At 46.3% G+C, this 21,047-nt stretch overlaps 2 protein-coding genes across 3 annotated transcripts; one reads left to right on the forward strand and one right to left on the reverse strand.

Annotated features, from left to right (window-relative positions):
* Positions 1-687: 687 nt before the first annotated feature.
* LOC109755506 (pentatricopeptide repeat-containing protein At1g31790) lies at positions 688-12,617 on the forward strand. 2 transcript variants are annotated; one of them, XM_020314408.4, is made up of 6 exons: positions 688-2,036; positions 3,512-3,605; positions 3,712-3,840; positions 3,920-4,046; positions 4,167-4,276; positions 11,964-12,617. In XM_020314408.4, the coding sequence occupies exons 1-2, from the start codon at positions 733-735 to the stop codon at positions 3,513-3,515; spliced, it is 1,308 nt and encodes a 435-aa protein (XP_020169997.1). In that variant the 5' UTR covers positions 688-732; the 3' UTR covers positions 3,516-3,605; positions 3,712-3,840; positions 3,920-4,046; positions 4,167-4,276; positions 11,964-12,617. The 2 variants fall into 2 exon arrangements, with proteins under 2 accessions (XP_020169997.1, XP_040247117.1); XM_040391183.3 differs by lacking the exons at positions 3,920-4,046; positions 4,167-4,276; positions 11,964-12,617 and having other exon boundaries at positions 688-2,082.
* On the reverse strand, positions 6,811-9,925 carry LOC109755498 (uncharacterized). Its single transcript, XM_020314400.2, has 4 exons — positions 9,672-9,925; positions 7,800-9,513; positions 7,237-7,271; positions 6,811-7,174 (listed from the first exon to the last, which is right to left on the reverse strand). Exons 1-4 carry the CDS (start codon positions 9,923-9,925, stop codon positions 6,811-6,813), a joined length of 2,367 nt encoding a protein of 788 aa, XP_020169989.2.
* Positions 12,618-21,047: the final 8,430 nt, after the last annotated feature.

A 21,047-nucleotide genomic window follows, 5' to 3' on the forward strand; every position in this document is an offset into this window, starting at 1 on the left:
TAGTGGGGGCTCTTATTTTGTGTCATAGTTGGTCACCCCTAGACGCAACACATTTTGTGCTTGTGCCCCCCCCCCCCCCTATCAGCTCGCTTTTGCTTGACTTGTTTGGGGCAAATCCTACAATTTCCTTGGACATTGCACTCCTATACATCATCAAGTAGCTCCCTTGTGGCACGTCTCCTTGCTGGATTTTGGTCAACAACGAGAATATGTTGTGACTTCTTTTGATAACATTGAAATGTTTAGATTAACATTTTTTTAATAAATGATCAACTTTTTTCACATGCATTGTATATTTTTGTATGCATTTTTTATATACATGAGAAACGTTTTCTCTAAATATATTTAACATTTTTTAAATGCTTGGTCAACATTTTAACATTTTTTAAATGCTTGGTCAACATTTTTTTCAATGTTGTATGTATAGTGTTTTTATATATTTGTTTCGAATATTTGGAAGTATAAAAAACAAAACAAAACAAAAAACGTGAAGAAAAAACCGAGGCTGTGGCCTCCCGCGGGCCTATGCCGGCCCGAGTTACTCTCGCCTTGAGCGAGGCTTCCCTACGTCTCGCTACAGGCGAGACATAGGGGCAGCCTTCGCTGCTGTCCTCGAGCCCAGCTACACGCTAAGAATGAAGCCCAGGCCAGCCCAGACCAGACCACTGTCATTTGATACTGTAAGAGACACTGACGCGTGGGCTCCACTTGAGCAAGCCGTCGCGACTGGACATGGCGCGCTGCTCCCCGGCGAAGCCGCTTTGCACCACCGCCGCGGCCCCGCGCCCCTCTCGCCGCCGCGGTCTGCTCATCAGCGCCTCTGCTTCCCCGGCCACGACATCAACAAGAACGCACCGGCTGTTGGCCCTACCGAAGCCGCCTAAACCACCGCCGCCGCCGCCTCTCCTCCCGCGCCCAAGGCTCCCCATCTCCAACGAAGCCCCCACCAACGGCAAGCCAGACGACCGCCGTGAACCATCGACGGGCGCGGCGTCCTCTGGCTCTGGGTCGTCCTCGGGCGCCGGAGACGTGCTCCGCCTCATGGGCTTGCTCCGCGTCGCGCCCGACGAGGACGTCTACGTCTCCCTCCTCAGGGGCTCCGTCGACGCCGCCGAGGTCGCCGCCGTGCACGCCCACGTCGCCGCACGCGCCGCGTCTGGCCTCCCCCTCCCGCTGGCCAACCGGCTGCTGCTCGCCTACGCGACCTGCGGTGACATGTCCGCCGCCCGCAAGGTGTTCGACGAAATTCCCGTGAAAGACGGCATCACGTGGGCGACCATGGTGTCCGCCTACTCTGATGGGTGTTTCCACGACGAAGCGATAAGGCTCTTCACCCGCATGTGCCAAGAAGAACAGGGGCTTGCTGGTGATCTGCTTGGCCATGCCATTGTGGCAGTGCTGCGGTCATGTGCTCGGCTGAGCAGATTAAGGGGCTTTGGTGAGCAGGTACATGCGCTCGTCGTCAAGACAAAGAGAGTCTGCGGTGATACTGGTAGTTCGCTGCTGCAGCTGTACATCGCAAGTAATCAGCATGACAGTGCGCGGCAAGTGCTTCAGGCGATGAGGTGTTGTTCCCAGGAGCCAGTGCCCGAGGCAGCCTGGACTAGCTTCATGACAGCTTGCCACCGAGATGGACTGCTGGATGAGGCCATCTACGTCTTCAGGGACATGGTGTCCTCCGGAGTCGCCAGGAGCAGCTTCTCCCTGTCTACTATCCTTGCGGTATGTGCAGAATCAGAGAACTGCAGGTGCTATGGGCAGCAAGTGCATGGTGATGCCATCAAGCACGGCGTGGAAACAGACCAGTTCGTTGTGTCTGGGTTGGTCCACATGTATGCGAAGCAAGGAAGGCTTGCAGATGCCGCGAGGGCATTTGAGGCAGTGGGTGGCAAGCCTGACGCGGTGTGCTGGAATGCCATGGCCATGGGGTATGCACGCGGTGGGTGGTACAGAGAGGCCACCAGAATGATGTACCAGATGAAAGCTGCTGGACTGGATCTTCCTGGACTAAATGTGGTTGGAATGGCCTGCTCCAGGTGAGCTGCCGAATGCGATCGTTGACTGCTGCACTGCACATCTACGGTATGATCTGTGCCGAAGAAAGGGGAATACATTTTTATAGAGTAAAAAGGGAGTACCTTAGGAAGGAGAGGACATCTCAAGCTGCTGGAATGGAGGCTGCTTCAGTGCTGTAACGTTAGCTGCCTTTGTGTGTTTGACATGTGGGCCAGACACCTATTGGGCCCACATGTCATTCACCAAAGGCACCTTGCTGTCCATGTGCTGGAATGGATCCTCCTGGACTAAATGTTGTTAGAACGGCGTGCTCTGGGCGACCTACGGAATGAGATGCATGACCTTAGTATTTTCTTTTTATTGAGATCCTTATAGACTAGTATGACATGATCTCAAGAACGGCCAATAAGGAATTACTTAGCTCGCTGCATTATTTGTGTGTATGTATATAGTGTGATGTATATTACTGAAAATTTGATTATGACACGTCATAATCCAATCATTGAGACTAGCGGTTTGGCATGCGCGTTTGCTTAGGTTTAATAATGGTAATTTCACTCAGATTGAAAAATATATATACTTTGATGTCATCTCTATCTTTCTTTAACTGCCTTATGTCGCTTGACCATTGATCTAAGCCAAACATTTATTGGTACACATATTATCTAAAGTTCTCAAAACATTCTATCACACAGTTATCATCGGTTGGTTTTTTGTCTGTGTGTTGCACTGACCTATATTTCTTTAGTGTAGGTAAAGTAATTACTTGACATGATTTGTTTCTTATATATATTTTTGTTAAACCCTACATCTTAGTCACATTTTTTGCAGAATTTTTGTGTGAATCGTCTCTAAACCACTCTTTCTTTTGCCAATCACCACTCCTGTCACACTCAGCATAGCTTGTGCCCATGTTGTGTTTGTGTATGTCTTTTGCAGTTTATGCCATGCGTTATCTTGCTGTAGAAGGCAGAACAAAGATTTAGGTTCATTTCTGTTATAATATCAGGGCCTCTCGCCCTCTCCTATAGTTATCATTAAAATTAAAATTATCAGTATATATTCACGGGAAATTTCTAGCGTACTCCCTTGACTCTCTGTATTATAGTATTCCACATCGACAATTACCAATAGTTGGTAATTGTTGCATGATATTGAATGCAAATCCATCTGTCAAATTCTTCAGGATTATTCCTTTTTCGGAGAGCCAATTCAAGATTAGTTCATTCACTTTCTTGTCACTGCTGATGACGTATCTTGCACTCTGATAGAAGTTTAAGGCAAAATGAGGGTGTTACATTGGAGTGTTTGAGAATAGACAGTAATATTTCTTTTCTTTCAATATCGCACAGTCGACATAGGCGCGTTTGAATAGATTGCGAGCACCTTTTGGTGTTTTATCTGTGTGTTTGTCCATTTATCTGCATGCTACATTTATGCATTTGCAAACCAAAATGCGGGTGCGCTAATAATCTGTACTTCAATATAAATGCAGTTGAGGACTAGCCTGCATGGAATGCAAGCATTAAGTGGAGGTCAGTATCTAGCAATTGGAAAACATCTATTCTTGCCTGCAACAGGTGATTAAGGTATTTGAAAATCATGTAATCTTTGATGTTTCATGTTCAGATATACTGATGCAGAAATGTGTGAGACTAGTTGCATGTATCTAAGAAACCTTTATTTCATCCACAGGTATGACCATAATGTGATGTCTTCATGAACAGTACAATCATATAGAAGAGAAAGGCCATGAAAAATATCGTCTCCAATGCCTTGCTTTAGCCACCTGCTGCCACCATCTTTGGCAATGTCATTATGCAAGTAATTCTGCTTGCCGAGCCTTGCAGCAACTTCTGTTTGGAATATATTCATGGCACTTACTGCTTACTTCCGTATGCAGTGGCGGAGGTACACGAACTCTGCCTTGGGCGGGGGGACCGGGACGGGACAGAATATGAGAGTTCAAGTTTGGGGGGACCAAACAATAATTTTTTCCCACCTAAGCTCTCACTTAAATATTTCTTCAGGTAAATTCTGTCATATCTCTGCCTCTGTTAAAAAATTCTGTCATATACTCATGTTTGGAAATGATGTTAAAGATGTTTGAATTGATTTGAAGAGAATGTTTTTTTATTTTGTGATTGCAGAGGAAGAGTTCTATGCCATGACATGGTTTAGCAATTGGGCTGTGGATGGCGATCACATTTCACAGCTCACAGGACTCTTTGGAGGCTGAAGACTTATCTTCTGAAGTCAGGTAGGAATCATTAAGCAAGTGTCAGCCAAGCCTTAACTCTGCTGTACATTTTAGTAATGGTAGAAGACCTTTTATTAGAATCATAGTAGGATCTTTATTATCACCTTCGCATTATGTCTGGATAGTGGAAGTTAAACTACCTCATCCAGTCCCTCCTTCGCCCGTCTACATAGCGTTCGCCACGAGCCCTCCCCCCTCTAGATGGGGAAGGGATGGGAATACTCACTTTTTAGACCGGTTAAATAGATCAATTAAACAATAAAGGACACTACTACATAGCGTCGCCACACCTATGCGTTGTTGTGCGACACTTCTTACGGCAACTCTAACACCGATCACCAAATTGCCCGCAAATGTTTGGACCGGACTGGTCTGGACATTTTTTTTCATCCACCTGGCGGTCATCAAATTTGTCTGGACTGGTCTTGATGTCTGAAATCCCACAAACCTGAATCAAATCTAGGGGAGGTTTGCGGGCGTCCGGACGTCCACCACGTCGGACTCCGACATGTCCGGCCCACCCAAAATACCCCATCTAGAGCCCCCCCCCCCCCACCGCCCATGTGCTCTGCATCCGCTTCCTCGGTGACCGACGCCACTATTGTACCAACCTGGCCGCTGCCCAGGCCTTGTCGGACCTCTGTCGCTCCACCCAGGTGCCTTCTCATGTTGGACATTGCTGCCATTCCACTCTGGATCCGGCCGCAACCCGGGTATCTTCTGCTACCTGCTGACGCCGTCCATGGCGGAAACCACGCCCGACAGTGTTTGGTCAAATGCCATTGCCAACTTTTTTGAGGTTCTTGTTTACTTTGAAGCAAACACGATGGATTCAGACGAGGAGTACTTCCACAACGAGTTCATGGAGTCGTCTTCGTTGGATGAGGAGGAGGAATATGAGGATGAAACAACGTAGGGCGGTTCTTGCAGACACGGTGGTGTGTGGGAGAAGCATGTTCTCAACTACAAGGGTTCAAAAAAGGGACATCGAGTGTTGAATCAGAATAGGGCATGGAGCATCTGATGTTGGTCGAGACTACATTGCTCCCACTGCGCTATTCGAGCCATAATTCTGCCATCGATTTCGGATGCAACGACAAGTGTTCAATCGCATCTACCATAGATGGTCCTCATCATGAAGGATGCCATTGGAACCATTGGGTTTCTGGTTACTAGAAGTGCATGGCTGCAATGAGGATGCTTGCCTATGGCACGGCCGCGGATTTGTGGGAAAAGTACCTCCGGATGTAAGACCATCTATATATACGCGCGGCCTCCCACGGGGAGTAAGACGTTTCGACGATCTTCAACGATCTTCAACACAAGAGTGGGTGGCTGCTGCCACTGGAGTGGCAGGAGAGAGGGTTAGCTCCCCAACACTATGCGGTGTGCCACTTGTCATAACTAGAGAGTTTGATGGGTTTTTCTCACCCCGCGCCTGAGGATGGGAGGTTCACTATTTGTGCCATTTTTTTGTTGATTCATTTTTTCAAAACGTTTTATCTCTTTAACCTGTGCCCAAATTACAAACCATTTTCACCATTGCGTTTCTCATGCCGAGATCTTCAAAACTAGATTCCATGTTGATAGGTTTCAGTAAACTTTTTTTTCATGCAAATCTGTGCTCCCAACTAGTAGTAACTTGTGCTTCCAGTGTAACTAAACTGTGCTCTCAACTAGCGCTAAATCGTAGAGAAGCACAAATGTGCTCCCAAGTGTACTAATTGTGCTCCCGTCGGGTGAAGCAAAACTGTGCTCCCAAGGTAAACTAAACTGTACTCCCAATACAATCTAAATTGTGCTTCCCAAGGAAGCACAACTGTGCTCCTGCGCGAAGCACACCTGTGCTCTCTGCGGGGCGGAAACACTAACCTGTGCTCTACGCGAAAGCACTACACACACATGCTCCTGTCTGACAAAAACTGAAGAAAACCAGAGAAAAAAAACCCAGCGAAAACTGGAAAATAAAAAATCAGAATTAAAAAAACTGGAAAAAAACATGAAAACTGAGAAAAAAACCGAAAAACCCAAAGTAACGAAAAATACTGCCCTTGTGGGGGAAGCGTCCATCATGTGATACGTGGCGGCGCTGGGATGCACCATGTGGAGCCGCTGAAGCGCTTCCGCGGATATAGAGAGTAACCTCCGCAGAGGGTGCCCCCCAATTAGTTTCTCCTGCTTAAGCACGGTTCCCACAATGATAAGTCTCAATTTAAAAGCCCATAAGGCATACAGCTCAGCTTTATAAAGCTTCACTCTTTTACACAACCCGGAAAGACGTTTACAACCAAAAGAAACACTTTTTATCCATCAAAAGAAAAGAAGAAAAGAGCACTCCTTTAGACTGAAAGGGAAACATAAGTAACGAGCAGGCCATCCCTAGCCGCCTGCTAATTAACCAGAGCAACTGAACAAAAGATCGCTGGCAACCTTCGCGCCACCACCCTCTCCGCTAGTAGAAGCATGGGCTTGGCCCTGGAAAAGCTCTTTGTTTACAAGTATCTGCTCTTTTGCCACCACCCTTTCCACTACCACTAGCTTGAAGCATGACTTTGGCTCTGGAAAAGCTCTTTGTTTCTGTCCACAAGCACCTGCGCTTCTTCCACGAGGGAAGCAAGACTTCTAAAAGGCCTTGGTCTGAAAACCATGTAGCCATCAAGAATAAACATGTCATCTGAAGCACTGGACAGTGCAGCCATCAGGCTCGTCAGCCCATCATTGACATAACTGCCTTTGGGATTCATCATAGATATGACCATCTTACAGACAAGCTTCCTTATTCTCAGGCAGACGGGTCTGGGGAGCTCATGTTTTTCAACGATCTCTTTGAGCTTCATTACGAAGCTAATTCCACCGCCTCCAGGGGGATTACCGTAAATAGATCTGTCAAGTCCTGATCTGCACTTATCAATGCACCCCATATTGTGACACAATGAGATGACATGCGAAACGAGCTGTACCCTTGCTGCTGTGCGGACGACGAGTTGTTGTTTGCCTGGCCATTATCTGGGGAATCATCACATTGGTTTTCTATGCCGGGTTCTGGTATCAGCCGATTAACTTCTGTTCCTCCTATATGTCTTCTGTTGGCCAAAAAAGTATTTCTTCAAGCAGCTGCAACGGAAACAATATTTTTGTGTTTCAGGAGGCAATAGTTAAAAGCAGAATCACACCATCTATGATAGTTTTCCGAGAGCATGCAAGCGCATTGCTTGTCATTCGTTAAGCAAGAATGTGTACAATTATCATTAATAACATCCTCTAACTTGCCGGACAGGCATGGCACTGAAAGGAACATATTTACCAACACTATGCAATCCTAGAATACTTGTATATTTTTTTCGAAATAAGAGGGAATCCCTGGCGGCATTAGAATATTGATACATATATCCGCCAATACAATGTCAGAAGGGAATTCCTTATTTTTGGTAACTGGTAATTCAGTATTTTCTAGAATACAACTGGTAATTAAGTATTCTGGTCGATAGTCAATACATGAATAAAACAAATGGCGGTAAGTTACCTTTGGAACCACAATGGGCATAGCTTCCTTCAGCGTTTTGAGGCTTTGAACATCACCGTTGCAATGAATGCATATATTTTCAAGGATTTCAGCTGCCATTTGTGAGCATCTTCGTTTTTCAACAATCAATCTAGTCAGACTGTGAATAAGATTGTTATTTGACTCCATGATAATCCTGGCACTCCCGGTTTCGGATGATAGAGCCACCAGTGCTTTAGCTGCTACCACCCTTCTAGCCTCCTTGTACTTTTTATCATGGGTCATGATGTCAACCAACATCGTAATGAATTCTTGTGTCCCTTCATGCCCTGGACTGGAATTTTCATCCTGGTGTAGGTGCGTGAGAATCCAAATAGCTATTTTCTGCAGCATCTCATTGCATTCTTTACACTCGAGAATCGTCCTCATGGCTGTGATCAATTCCATACTGCATGATATTTCATCACGCAGCTTGGTGCCTATCTGCCCTGTAGCAGCCGTGAGCTGGGCAATCACCTTCATTGAACCTTGTACTATGCTGTAACATGCAGCATTGTCAATGTGCTTCATGCGGCCATCCTCATTGCGGTGGTGGAGTAGGTCGGAGGTCACAGGCGCCATAATCTTTGGCAGCAGATATGGGGTGCCGAACATGACTCTGCAGTTGTCATTGTTGGCTGCGAGCTTCCGAAGGATGCGAAAGCCTTGCTCCACCAGCCTTTTGTAGGCCTGCAGAAGGTCATGGTCACTCTCAACCTCCAGCAGCTTCTTGTAGGTTTTCGCAAAGCCAACATCATAGTCCCCTTGCTCAACGATGTCATCTTGGTTCACCGGCAAGGATATTTGCTTGAAATCTTGTTCATATGTCTCGTACAGCCAGTCTGCCCTATATGGTTGGAGAATACTGTATTCTTCGTATGTGTCAAGGAGGGAAGATATGTAGCCAATTGCCTTTGGATATTTCCCCAAATGGATGTCGTGAGCAATGCTCGCCACTACCCTTGCGGCATGCCCCCTCGTCTCTCTGTCATATATGCTTATGCGGCCCAATGTCTGCAGCAGCTTCTGGACTATATCGGGAGAGGCTGCAGACATTATCAGATGTTTCTTGAGTATATTCTCCCTTGTGTATTGGTGCGGATCGTCTACCCCCTCGACCTCTTTCACTGCTGCCTCCAGTTTTTTGGCGAAAGCGTCCAGGATCCTTACCCCGGAAATGTAGTCGTCAGGCGACTTAGACTCCATCAGGCCCACAGCATATGTGATGAGGTTCCTTCCTTTAACGGAAGATGGGTCCTTTTCACATCCGATCATTGTTTCACGTATGTAATCCGATATCCCATCACGACAATCCTTATCAAAGCCTCTTTCGTGGACTACTGCATTCACTATAGACCCCTTTGCCCAACTATTCATGAGCTTATAGCAGAAAGTCACACCCTGGAGCAGAACAAGGGAATACAAGACAAGCAGCGCCTTCTTCAGGTTTCTAACTCCGTCAGCATGGTAATCTTGTTGTATCAGATGCCACACCGAAAGCATGGTCGAAACTACCAACCCACCCATGTAGACAGCCACCAGAGGGCACAAGAAAATGGCCAAGACCAGAGTATGAACCCTGGACAGAACAGTTCGCCATATGTTGTCCGACTTTCTGGTGCATTCAACATACGCGATGCTAGTAAATGCATCTCCAATATAGCTCAGCTTTTCAGTCAGAAGCACATCGAAGATCCTGTTGTTCATATATACCTCCAGGTTAGATAGGGACAAGATAAGTTTTGACAAGACAAATTATATTTTACGAAAAAAATACAGAGCTACAGAATACCATGAACAAATCAGAAACAGGAATTAAGAAAAAGTAGGCAGAAGTAACAAGCAGGCACTAACCCAGCCGTCTGCACAAGGGTGATGAATGTAAGACACCAAAAATCATTGTTTTGCAGGTCGTCAATGAAACCGCCAAGAAGAACGACGGTGGTCCAAGTAAGCACCAGGAAACCAAGACCTTTGACGGCCATGGACAGATAGCCCATGAACAGGGCATAACTCTTGGCCTCTACTTCTGCCCAACAACTGTCATCAACAAGCTTCTCACGTGACTCTTCACAAAACTTATCCCAAATCCTATCCCAGCATGACATGGCTGGCGACTGCATATGGTGGATGAAGGAAGACGATCAGCTCTCCAGATTATGGTAAATGTTTTGGAAGAAGATGATACTGTACTACCTAGCTGGACCGTTCCACACGCTATCCGTGCAGAAAGGTAAAATGAAAATGGAATGAAAATAGTATGCTCCTGTGAACTCAAGAGGATTGATCTTACCGATCTTACCCAGAAGTAGAGGTTCTGCTTAGACTTCTGTAAGGAGAGGAATAGCGCAGCAAGAACTAAAGAGCAGCTGCAATCCAATACTACTTAACTTGGGAGTATGTATATGAGCAAGCTGAAGAGGTCGTGTTCAAAAGGAAAAGAAAAGCAGGCTAAACAGCTCCTTTGATTTCAACTAACAAGGCCTGGTCCCCTCTTGGCAGTAAATTATATGCTTATATTCGTGCAAAGAGCGAGATTAGATCTGGACCGACAGTAAAGCAAAGTTGTCGACGTTAGTAATTCAATAGCTGCCCGGTCCAGCTCTGCTTTTAATAAATTAGCACATGTTTTTGGTTAAAGTAATTAATTGGCATGTGCTAATTAACGAAAATAAATGTGCTCAACAACGACGGATCACTGCATCAACTATCATGGCCAACAGCGACCGCGGGGTGGCCCTCCGAACGGTTGCTCTGGCAACAGAGGCAGCTTACGCCCGGTGTGGTCCGCAGCCCAGTGACAAAGGCACGCGGAGCGCTGTTATCTCCGCCCGGCAGGACAGTGCGCGGCAAGTGCTTCACACGATGAGGTGTTCTTCGCAGGAGCCAGTGCCCGAGGCAGCATGGACTAGTTTCATCATGACAGCGTGCCACCAAGACAGCCGACTGGACGAGGCCATCTACGTCTTCAGGGACATGATGTCCTCCGGAATTGCCAAGAGCAGCTTCTCCCTGTCGACTATCCTTGCGGTATGCACAGAATCAGAGAAGCATAGGTGCTATAGACAACAAGTGCATGGCGACTCCATCAAGCACGGTGTGGAAACAAACCATTTTGCCGTGTCTGGGTTGGTCCACATGTAGGCGAGGCAACGATGGCTTGCAGATGCTGCAAGGGCGTTTGAGGCAGTGGGTCACAAGCCTGACGCGGTGTGCTGGAACGCCATGGCCATGGGGTATGCACGCGGTGGATGGTACAGAGAGGCCACCATAATGATGTACCAGATGGAAGCTGCTGGAATGGATCCTCCTGGACTAAATGTTGTTAGAATGGCCTTGCTCCGGGTAACCTTCTGAATGAGTTGCTTGGCCTTGCTATTTTTCCTTTTATATGAGATCCTTATATAGTAGAATGACATGGTCTCCAGAACGACCAATTAGGATTTACTACTTAGCCTGGTGCGTTCAGTCTGACAAAGATTCCTTATGACAGACACTCCGAGGAATGTATTTTTCTTATGTTAATACCAATATGTATGTGCCTCAATACATGTGGTTTGTCCACATTTCATTCATTTCAGTCTGGACAGTTCTCAGCTTGTTATCCACACTGCAGTGCATGCTAAATCGGTCATGACTAGGGTTGTTGTTTGTTGAAGCAGCACACACTGAGGCATCGATAATCTGTACCGATTGAGGCCCACTTTTCACTTGTGGTGTCTGACAGTAATACTTGAGACTTGAATCGTGATAGACCTCTTTTTTGTGCGTGTTGAAGTTTCTGAAATTGCTTGAGGTATGGTTGGGGTATAATTAACGACTTGTTATTTCAGCCCCTGGTATGATCAATCAGCTGCTAGATGTATGTACTCTGTACTAATATTAATATGGTCTTGAATTCAGAGTGGTAGTTTGTTATGACATGATTGTTGTCATGTCTATTGAGTAGCAAGTGGTCATGAATCTAATGGTGCTGTCTGCTCTTTGTGCACGAGATGGAGCTCAGGGTTTGCAAAATGCTTGTCATATTTCTCTTACAGAGCCAGAAGCAGCCTCATATCTATCTTACTGATCATTTCTTGTCCTCTGGTTTTTTTTACCGTCCTCTAATATTGGGCTGATGGTTTCTCTCTTTAACTTGCGCAGCTGCAGGGATGATGCAACTTGGGTTGGTGGTATCTGAAGTCCAAAGTGTGCAGGCCATGAACTTTGAGTACTAGTGGCGCGACATGTTCTTCCTTCTCTGCCGCGGCAACATATATAGATATGTGTTACCTGCATCACGCCGATCTGAATGAAGGCGGCTCCAAGGATGTTGTACTGCTGTGTCGGCGCGTAAGCTGACTGCAGGGTGTTTGACCGGTGAGTCTTAGGTGGCCGGCGAGCAAGCCAAGAAGGAGATGGTCTAATGGGGCGGTGCTACAGGATGGGAGCGACCTCAACTCGGCTCAGCCTGATGCGGGTGTTGGTTTCGATCAGACAGCAATCCGCCACACGCACGCTAACATTATTGCTTTGGTTTAGGAGCGGCTTGGTGGTGCTGTACTCAGCTGACATCTTCAATCCTGACCCCCTCTCGAACTGGCGCGGGCATGTGCGCTTGCCCTTTCTGGCTTTCTGGCTGCCACTAGATAGCTCTAGCTTTTGTGCACTTGGCCTTGAAATTTTCGTTTGCTCAAGGGCAGACTTGTTTTGTTCTGCCCAGTTTTAGTCTCATGTATCCAATGAATTTGTTGAAAAAATATATATCATTGCTTTTGATCATATAGGCAATGATAATTCTAATAACAAGTAGCATCATTGCATTAAGTTCAACATATTATAAATTGGTAATGAAGTATCTCACGACTCTTTCAGGATTATATTGCAAACATAAAGCAACCAATGAAGTAGAGATAATGACTAGGTACCCCAGTTTGAAGATAACCATCATACTTATACAATGCTTAACAAATTACTATTAGAAGAATGCATACAAAGCTAAGAGTGATACCATGCTCAATACGTGGTGCCGTAAAATGGAATTGACTCAACATTAAAATAAAACTGATAAAGAAGTAAAAGATATGCCCTTCGCAGAGGGAAGCGGATATACAGAGCTCATTTCGTTAAAACAGAGATAACTTTATTTTGAGAGGTATCCTTTTCCTGTCAGCGGTTTAACGATAAAGGTTTTCATTATGTTCCATGCTAAACATATTTTAGAGCGGCTCCCGTGATTTAATACTCCTCCTTCATCATAACTAACACAAACTATAGCTAGCGGAATCCACATGAGCCTGCCAACTTTCAACTTTTCCAGAGGACTGATTTTTCTTTTCTTTTTGCAACATAATTGGTAATGGGCATCCCTATACCAGCTCTCTTGCGAATAAAAATCAAGCACAGACTTCATGCTCATTGAGAGAAAACACATTTTGCATATAATATAGTGACTTCCCCATCGCTTCCATTAGTTGTACGGGCACACAAAACAGATGAGGTTTTGAAGATTTAGAGGTGTCATGTGCAAATTTACTTGGAATTGCACTGAAATATCATGTATAGTTAGGTATGGTGGACACTTTATGGCATAAACTTGTTTTAAAGATTTTTGGATGCACAAGCAGTGTTTTCTCCAAGCACAAAACCCGCAATCATGCATTATCTAATAGTAACGTTATTGAGAAAATATAATCTGGATGATAACCTACAAACCTGAAGAACATCAAGGCTGAATTTGAAATTTATCAAACATGTGCCAAGCCAATCATCCATCCTTCACTTGAAGATACTTACCACCACAACAGGATTTGTTTAATATAACTAATGCTCCTTGTCATTATTATATAACCACCTTACTAGATTAAAGATATCACTATCATAGACTGTGACGCCCGGATAATTAAGCTACAGTAATCCCACGCTAATGATGCCGCGTCACCACGGGCACTGTTGTTAACCTCGCGATGATTCGAAACTGTTTCAAAATTCAAATTCAAATTAATGTCAACAATAATTTTTTTCAAAAGTTAAAACAAAAATGTTCGGGGGTGCCATAATTTGCATATGTGAATATGGTGCAACAAACACATTTTTATAACATGCCTAGATATTTTATAGTGGATGAAAACAACAAAACAATTAAATAAAAAGAAAAGCAGAACCTAACTAAACTAAAAAGACAAAAGCCTGCCCCCTCCCCCCCCCCCCGCTAGGCCCCCTCGTTCCCCTCTCTCCCACGTCTCCTCCCGATCCCGATCTGGATCGGGCGCCCCTCACCTCGCCTCGCTGCTCGACGTCGCCAGCGCCGCGCTGTCCTCGTCCCCAACGACCCCCCTCGCACTCCCTCTCCTCCCCTGGATCTAGATCAGGGACGCGGCGCCCCGACCCCATCGCCACCTCATCGCCGTCGACCGCCGGATCCTGCTTCCTCGCCGGATCTCCACCCCGCCGTCGCTCGTCCCCATCCTCCTCCTCACCGGTCTCCAACGAGCCTCGCCGCCCCCCTCTTCTCGGCAACGTTGGTGAGGCCCCGCCTCCCTTCGCTCCCCTGCTCACTGCGCCGACCACCCGCGCCCACCCGCGCATGCGCGCGCCCCGTGCACCCCGTTGCGCGCCTAGTAGCACTCGACCGCGCCCCGCGCGTGCTCACCGCCGGTACTCCGGGCCTCGCCCACGCCCTACAGCCACAGTGCTCGTGCCCCGTTTGCCCCTGCTCGCCCCTGGAGCGCACCCACGCGCTCCCGTGCGTCCCCCGCCGGACCCAGGCCCTGCAGCCGCCCAGCCACGGCGCATGTCGCCGCCCGCTTCGCCTCGCGTTGCCCCTGCTTCCGCTCTGCTGCGTGCTGCACTGCTGATTCTGCTTTGCCCCGCTGCCGCTACTCGCCGTCGACCGCGGCCCCCGCATCATCCTGCTCGTCGCCGCAGCCCGGTCCGGCCCCGACCGCGCGCCCGCCCTGCGCCGTGGCCTCGCTCGCCACGCCCCGTGCTGCCCGACGCACCTCGTCGCTGGCTACAACGCCCCGGCGCCTCCACTGGCCTGGGCGGGCGCCCAAACGGGTTACGGCCCAGCGCCCGTTGGCCCTTTTGCCCGCTCCACCCCACTAGGCCCCCTGGGGCCTATGACAGGAGGGCCCCGCCTCCAGAACGTTTCCAAAAAAAGGGATTAAAAAATATTAATAATAAAAATATTAATATATAAAATAATTAATTAAATTAATTAATTAAGTTAATTAAGTTAATTAATCTGAATTAATTAATCTAATTAACTTGTTAGTTTAATTAAACAGTATTTTGTTTAACCTAAACTCTAATCAACCTAACAGAGTATGACAGGTGGGTCCCACTAGGCCTACACGTCAGTTTGACCAGTCAACACCTCTGTTGACTGCCGACGTCATGATGACGTCAGCAAACACTATTCTGGATAATATTGGATTAAGTTAATTAGATAAATTCTAAAAATGATTTAAAACTTTAGAAAATCATATAAAATAAACCGTAGCTCAGATGAATTTTTTTTCTACATGAAAGTTGCTCAGAACGACGAGACAAATTCGGATACACAGCCCGTTCGTCCGCCACACATCCCTAGCATAGCAAACACGCAACTTTCCCCCTCCGGTTCATCTGTCCGAAAACGCGAAACACCGGGAATACTTTCCCGGATGTTCCCCCCTTCGCCGGTATCACTTACCACCGCGTTAGGACATACCTAGCACCGCGTATTGCCTCGTTATGTTTTGTGATGCTTTGGTTGCTCTGTTATTTATTGTGTTCCCCCTCCGTTACTTCTTTCCGGTAGACCCCGAGACTGCCGGCGACCCCCGATCGACTACGCTGTTGACGACCCCTCCTTCTTGCCAGAGCTTCCAGGCAAGCCCCCCTTGATCACCAGATATCGCCTATTCTTCTCTATACTGCTTGCATTAGAGTAGTGTAGCATGTTACTGCTTTTGGTTAAATCCTATTCTGCTGCATAGCCTGTCATTGTTGCTACAGTTGATACCCTTACCTGCAATCCTAAATGCTTAGTATAGGTTGCTAGTGTTCCATCAGTGGCCCTACACTCTTGTCCGTCTGCCATGCTATACTACTGGGCAGTGATCACTTCGGGAGGTGATCACGGGCATATGCTATATATTTTATACTATTACATTACTTATGATACTGTTTGGAGATGGGGGCTGAAGGGGCAGGTGGCTCCATCCCGATAGAGGTGGGCCTGGGCTCCCGACGGCCCCCGACTGTTACTTTGTGGTGGAGCGACAGGGCAGGTTGAGACCACCTAGGAGAGAGGTGGGCCTGGCCCTGGTCGGCATTCGCGGATACTTAACACGCTTAACGAGATCTTGGTATTTGATCTGAGTCTGGCCACTGGCCTATACGCACTAACCAACTACGCGGGAACAGTTATGGGCACTCGGCGTCGCGGTATCAGCCGAAGCCTTCGTGACGTCAGCGACTGAGCGGCGCGCGCCGGATTGGACTGGAACGCCTGCTAGGCTAGGTCTGCTTGCGGCCGCCCACGCAACATGCAGGTGTGCAATGGGCGATGGGCCCAGACCCCTGCGCCATAGGATTTGGACCGGCGTGCTGGCCTCTCTGTTGTGCCTAGGTGGGGCTGCGATGTGTTGATCTTCCGAGGCCGGGCATGACCAAGAAAGTGTGTCCGACCAAATGGGATCGAGCGTGTTGGGTTATGTGGTGCACCCCTGCAGGGAAGTTTATCTATTCGAATAGCCGTGTCCCTCGGTAAAAGGACGACCCGGAGTTGTACCTTGACCTTATGACAACTAGAACCGGATACTTAATAAAACACACCCTTCCAAGTGCCAGATACAACCCGGTGATCGTTCTCTAACAGGGCAACGAGGAGAGGATCGCCGGGTAGGATTATGCTATGCGCTGATACTTGGTGAACTTACCATCTACTCTCTTCTACATGCTGCAAGATGGAGGCTGCCAGAAGCATAGTCTTCGACAGGATTAGCTATCCCCCTCTTATTCTGGCATTCTGCAGTTCAATCCACCGATATTGCCCCTTTACACAGATACCCATGCATAAGTAGTGTAGATCCTTGCTTGCGAGTACTTTGGATGAGTACTCACGGTTGCTTTTCTCCCCTTTTTCCCCTTTCCTTTCTTCCTGGTTGTCGCAACCAGATGCTGGAGCCCAGGAGCCAGACGCCACCGTCGACGATGACTCCTACTACACCGGAGGTGCCTACTACTACGTACAGGCCGCTGACGACGACCAGGAGTAGTTTAGGAGGATCCCAGGCAGGAGGCCTGCGCCTCTTTTGATCTGTATCCCAGTTTGTGCTAGCCTACTTAAGGCAGACTTGTTTACTTATGTCTGTACTCAGATATTGTTCCTTCAACTGACTCGTTTATGATCGAGCACTTGTATTCGAGCCCTAGAGGCCCCTGGCTTGTATTATGATGCTTGTATGACTTATTTATGTTTTTAGAGTTGTGTTGTGATATCTTCCCGTGAGTCCCTGATCTTGATCGTACACGTTTGCGTGCATGATTAGTGTACGATTGAATCGGGGGCGTCACAAGTTGGTATCAGAGCCAACTGCCTGTAGGAATCCCCCTTCCAATTCCTTGGCCGAAGTTGAGTCTAGTCATTGCAAAACTTTTAGTAACATGGCTGTGTGGCCCATGGGCCCACGTCGCCATTGGGTGGTATTAGGATCTTTTATTCCTCGTCTATACATTGGGACTCTTATCTCTCTTCTACTCGGGTTAAATGGTTTTACTAACTCTAACTCTAGGTTCTCATAACTACTTCCTCCCGGAGAGCCACTCGATATAGATGATCGCTTGATGCACTAGAAGGTTCTGAAGTTACTCTCCGATGTTCCCTCGATACTTTGTGCCATCACTTTTGCAATTCCATTCCATCGATAAACCCCAATGGATAACCAAGTACATTTGCCATTCATGCAATCATTCCCCATTGATCTTGTTATTACAAGATACCCCGAAATTCTCTCTATTATGCGAGAATACTTTGTGCCTACTGCCTTGCAGTTCTTGCCACATGAATGCCCCTACGGATAATTTCTCGCATTTATCGAATATCCGTTCATTCCCAGTTGATTCAGGTATTTCACAACAGTCTTCGAAATACCATTCGATCTTCCGAAAATCCTGAGCAACCTATTGCTCTTGAAATTCTTGCTTGTTTACATTATGGTTAATCCCATAAGTATAGTAATCTTATTGGCATCCTTTGTCACTATCATTTTTGGCCCATTGATTCAATACGTTGCGAATGTTCACAATGATCAGTCAAATCCTAGGATTATACTTCCGGCTCAGAGGTCGTTTGGATATGAGATGGTTCTTGGTCAATCAATGCCTTGACCGGTTGTGCTTCTAAGTCTATTGAACTTATTCATTTTTTATCAGAATGATTGCTTCTGATCCCTTGATTTAGAATTCATAAATTCCTTTGCATTCGAACTTCGAATTAGTCAGTTGTTTCTATCATCTGATCTCCTTGCATTCTTTCTTCTTCTGGTCGAGTATCGATGCTCACATCAGTCCCCCGTGGACCACCAGATCCTTTGTTGGATTTCATCCGACAGCATCCTTCATATTCAATAACCTTGTGAGCCTTTCCACGGATATATAATGCCTTTGGTAAATTGTATCCTTTGCTTTGTCAACCATGCTCTACTTTCGAGCTTGTATTATTTACTCCGAAGTTGTGGTATATGTTCCTAAGATGCCCCGATGGATTGAACCAACGCCTTCCCTAATCTGTGTGAACCCAAAAGATTCCACGGGTCATACTTATCTGGTATTGCACCAGGTAAAACTTCTACAACTAATGTCATTTTCGAAACACGAGAAGTGAATGGAAGGTTATGCATTGAAGAAATGGGAGTCGACCTTGAACCTTTGTGTTCATGCCCATGGACACGATGTAGATCCTATCATGGAAGCTTCTTGCAATGATAACTATTTCTTTGATATAATATCATCTGGTATCTGTGAACTGATCCTATGCAATTGTGGTTCCGACCATATGTTCTTCTTTGATCCCATTTCTCGGGCAAGTTTAAGCACTTGTCTTCTATGGATCAATACACCAGTCAAACCTTTACTTTGATCTATCGCCGAGTATTACACTCTGGTACCTCGAGAATACCATGGAACTGCATAACTTCTTATGGGTTCTTCATCAACTGTTATTTCTCACCAATTCCAATTATCCTGGGTTCTGGGTTGTCGTCAACCGAGAACACCGATTTGTGAATCGAATCAACACTGAGATTCGGTACTCCCAGTACTTTGTTGTTGAGAAGTTTAATACTCCATCACATCACTCCTAGCCTGATCGGCTACATCATTATCGTGCTAATTTTAACTATGCTACCGGGTCCTTAATTCCGGAGCGCAACTTTCGATGATGAGCTAAGCTTACGCCGATTTCCTCATCTTATCGTTCCACCTTGAACGACAAGCTTGAATTCGAGCTTGTGTCATACTCATGGTTCCAAGAACATTTCGCTTCATCATTCCTTTGACTTGATGTCATCGCCGACGGATTACATCTCCATGAAACCTCTCGACAAAAATTTTCATGATCATCATCAACATTCTGAGTTCCTCCAGGATATCAATTGAATTCATGATGAGAAATACCATCCTTGCCCCTCGATGATTTGTGTTATCATCGACAACATTCTTGCTTTCCCTTCAAACACAAACTTGTTCATGTTATGGATGCAACTTGCTATCCAGTTCATATTATGTTCTACCTTGAAGTATTACTGTCCTTTATGTCAAGGATGTTGCAAGGATTGCTCCACCTCTTAAGAATGCTTGGTATAGTGATACTTCTCACAAGCAACATTCCTTCTTGGTCCCCGTATTGACTAACCGGGGATATCAACAAGTGAACGGTGCTGTTTGGATTCTGTCCTTCCAGTAACTCTATTGCTTTGAAGTTAATGATCGACATTTCATTCTTAGACCATTGGTTATCGAATCATGATTCTAACATCCAGTCATGCTACGTAAGCCCATATTTCGGGTGCACTTTCAACCAATGTTTAAATTGGGTATGTTTCCTCGAGCATACCTCACTGTATCATTTGACTGACAATTGTTATCTCCTTGTTCACCTAATTGTGGAGATCCATCTTTTGGAAATCTCGTTGAGTTGTCGCCAAGTCCATCAACCGCCTCCTCATCCTCTCCTTGATTTAATGGTGAACCCTTGTTCGGAACTCGCTTCCATAGTTCATTTCCCGAGAATCATATATGTTGTCTCGTCAATTGTGTTGCACCTCTTCTTCTCAGGCATCCTGAGTCTGAGGTGTCCTGACAACAATCAGATTTGAAACTTGTCAGATATGATGGTTGGAACATATTTCCAAGAGTTATAACGTTGGTCTTATATGACCCGGTAAGGTGATGGCATGCCTAGCACACCTGACCGGAGGACCTATTGTTATAGTTTCCTTTTTAGCAAACTTAGCGATTCTTCCATGAGGAAATCGTAAGACTTATTTTATAAGTTGTTCCTGATGGATCCTTTGAGTATCCAAAGTCTGACCTTGCTTGAAGACCATGTCAATGCTATCTCGAAGCATGTCTGTGGTACTCTGCTTTTCAATAAGAGCATTTGAAGCACAATACTAAATTTTCCTTACCAATTATCCAAGTACCTTTGTATGGGTAATGTCATGAAATTTCTCTCCCCTTACCTAAAGGGTTTTCTACATTATATCTTGTCACGGATATCATGCTCTGCCCATCCTTGGGAAGGATATACCCCTGAAATATGTGTTTAAACACCTTTTTCCTTTCCATTGTTCCGTTTAATCTGATAATCATATTTCCTTTCCATTGTTTGGTTTAACCTTTCTTGTAATCCGATTTAACTGAGCAGTGATAATTCCCTGCTTAGGTAAGCACCTTGTTGTACCACGCGGTCAGTAAGACCCTATTACTATTGTTGATGACATTCTGGTAGCCGCCGATGGACGAGAACTTTGCCTATTGGTCCGCCTCGTTCAACGAGCAGGAAAATGGTTCTCTTCGTCCCTCGCCCTTGGTACCGATGTTGTTGCCGACATAACCGACAAACTATCCTCTGACATGCCTTGCTTACTTGATCGTGCAAGACGTCACCGCCCTTCCTGCTTTTAACCCACATTGTGGGCCCATAACCCACAGTCCCACATGATCGAAACCTGACTCTCCTGTACAACCCTGTTTCTA

This window comes from Aegilops tauschii, chromosome 5 (genome assembly GCF_002575655.3).
Source record: "Aegilops tauschii subsp. strangulata cultivar AL8/78 chromosome 5, Aet v6.0, whole genome shotgun sequence".
NCBI lineage: Eukaryota > Viridiplantae > Streptophyta > Magnoliopsida > Poales > Poaceae > Aegilops > Aegilops tauschii.

Excerpts from the sequence above, each read along its gene's own strand:
- LOC109755506 (XM_020314408.4), top strand. The coding sequence starts at position 733 with ATGGCGCGCTGCTCCCCGGCGAAGCCGCTTTGCACCACCGCCGCGGCC.
- LOC109755498 (XM_020314400.2), bottom strand. The coding sequence starts at position 9,925 with ATGTCATGCTGGGATAGGATTTGGGATAAGTTTTGTGAAGAGTCACGT. Across the intron at positions 7,272-7,799 it reads TGCCCATTGTGGTTCCAAAG|GCAAACAACAACTCGTCGTC; the intron begins GTAACTTACCGC and ends GATAATGGCCAG. Across the intron at positions 7,175-7,236 it reads TCGTCCGCACAGCAGCAAGG|ATCAGGACTTGACAGATCTA; the intron begins GTACAGCTCGTT and ends TGATAAGTGCAG.